Source organism: Centruroides vittatus, unplaced genomic scaffold (assembly GCF_030686945.1).
Source record: "Centruroides vittatus isolate TY-2023 unplaced genomic scaffold, ASM3068694v2 contig_152, whole genome shotgun sequence".
NCBI classification, from domain to species: Eukaryota; Metazoa; Arthropoda; class Arachnida; order Scorpiones; family Buthidae; genus Centruroides; species Centruroides vittatus.
Genome location: NW_027120940.1, coordinates 172485 through 174288, shown reverse-complemented (window position 1 = coordinate 174288; position 1804 = coordinate 172485). Strand labels below are relative to the sequence as shown.

Sequence of the window (1804 nt, the reverse complement as noted above, 5' to 3'; positions counted from 1 at the left end):
ATATTTCCGCTGGGTCGGGCGGCCATTTCAGTCCGTGCTGGGCACAGTCTCTAAAGAAGCGGCTGCGGTGCTGTTCATAGTATTCACAGTTATACAGAAAATGGTCTGCATTCCCCTTTTCACTCTTTTCACAACTGCAGGTGTCATGTCCTGATTTTTTAAATCGGTAGAGGTACGCGGCGAATTTGCCGTGATCTGTCAGGCACTGTGTTGTCTCCGGGTTAGGTTTGTAATGTTTTACTTTCATTCTTTCAGCAATCGACGGGGCGGACTTATAGCAGTGCCGTCCCGTTATCGAGTTATCTCACTCCTGTTGCCATGTAGTTAATTCCCATTCTCTAAGTTGGTTTTTGAGCACTGTTATTGGAAGCCTGTCATACGTTATTGTTTGAGTTCGCAGCTTTTTTGGCGAGAAAGTCAGCTTTCTCATTGCCATGCTCTCCTTTGTGGGCTGGTATCCAGCTAAAATGGACTTCTATTTTGCTCGCTAGGTTCTGTGCGGCTTTTATCGTTTCTCCTCCCAAGATGGTAGTGTTGTTTTCCTTGTTGAGCGTTTGAAGTGTTGCTCTGCTATCAGTGAAGAATTTTATTTTTCCTTTATATTTTTCCAGGTTTGCAGTGATGTGAGTAAGTGCATAATGGACTGCCTTTAATTCCGCTTGATTATTGCTACAATAATCTGCCAGTTTTATACTGGCCTGGTACTGCGGCTTGTTTGTATTGTTTTTTGTGATAAATATGCCTGCACCTGTCCCGTTGTCCTGACGGGAGCCGTACGTATATACAAGCCACTGGTAGTGGCTATTCATTGCAGGATCATAGTCCAGGTTGATTTCGTATTTATTTCTCTCAGCAGGGTGGATTTCCATGTTTATCTTATTTTCTGTTTTGTCGATTTCCTTTTGCTTAATATTGTCAGGAAGTTGCCTGTAATTGTCTGGTATAAGTTTTTTGTTATATCTTTGTCTATTTCTTGATGCGTCTTATTCCAAATAGCTATGTTGGTAAGTATCCACTTTCATGCAATTGCCTTGGCACTTATATGTATTGGGGTTAGACCCGCCAGAATCAACAGGGCGTCTGTTGGCGCGGTTTTGTAAGATTTTGTTATTTTGATCGCTGCTATTCTTTGGACAGTTAGCATCCTTTTCCTGACATGTATGTTATTAATAGCCTCGTGCCACACAGGTATTGCGTACAATAGGGCTGGCTCTATAGCCATTTTATAGATGTATTTTCTGTTGATGGGGTTGAGCCCCCAGTTTTTGCCCATGATCCAATTTAGTTGGTTTATTTTCTGGTTGGTTTTTTTGGTTATTTCGTTTATATGATGGTGTCAGCTTAAGTTTGGGTCTAAGTGGATGCCAAGATATTTGAGTGTTTTGACCTGCTTTATTCTTTTTCCGTTCATGCGGAGTTTGAGCGTTTTCTTGAGCTGTCCTCTTTTGTTCTTGCGTGTGCACACGATGGCCTCGCACTTGTCATAATTCACTGGTAGTCCATGGGCTTCACTCCATTGGTTGATCCTTTTTAGTATACGGTTTGCTTCTTTCGTTAATTTATCGCAATTTTGGTTCTCAATCATAATTAGCAGGTCATCCGCAAATGCTTGAATCTTAGTTTCTCTAGTGTCCTCGAACTCCCGCAGTAGGTTGTCGAAAACCATGTTCCATAGTACTGGTCCACTGCGCGAACTCTGCGGGCAACCTCTGTTAACTTGCCTTGTTATTTTGATGTGATTAGTCTGGAATATGATGTTTCTGTTTTGCAGATAACTATTGTAGAGTTTGGTTTCAAAGGTTGT

The 1804-nt window shown here is 41.8% G+C and overlaps 1 protein-coding gene across 1 annotated transcript; it reads right to left on the bottom strand.

Annotated features, from left to right (window-relative positions):
• Positions 1-374: 374 nt before the first annotated feature.
• Positions 375-869, bottom strand: LOC136968750 (ribonuclease H-like). The gene has a single exon (XM_067262780.1). It carries the CDS (start codon positions 867-869, stop codon positions 375-377), a length of 495 nt encoding a protein of 164 aa, XP_067118881.1.
• Between the last annotated feature and the right edge of the window lie 935 nt (positions 870-1804).

Coding starts and splice junctions, on each gene's coding strand:
- LOC136968750 (XM_067262780.1), bottom strand. CDS start 869: ATGGAAATCCACCCTGCTGAGAGAAATAAATACGAAATCAACCTGGAC.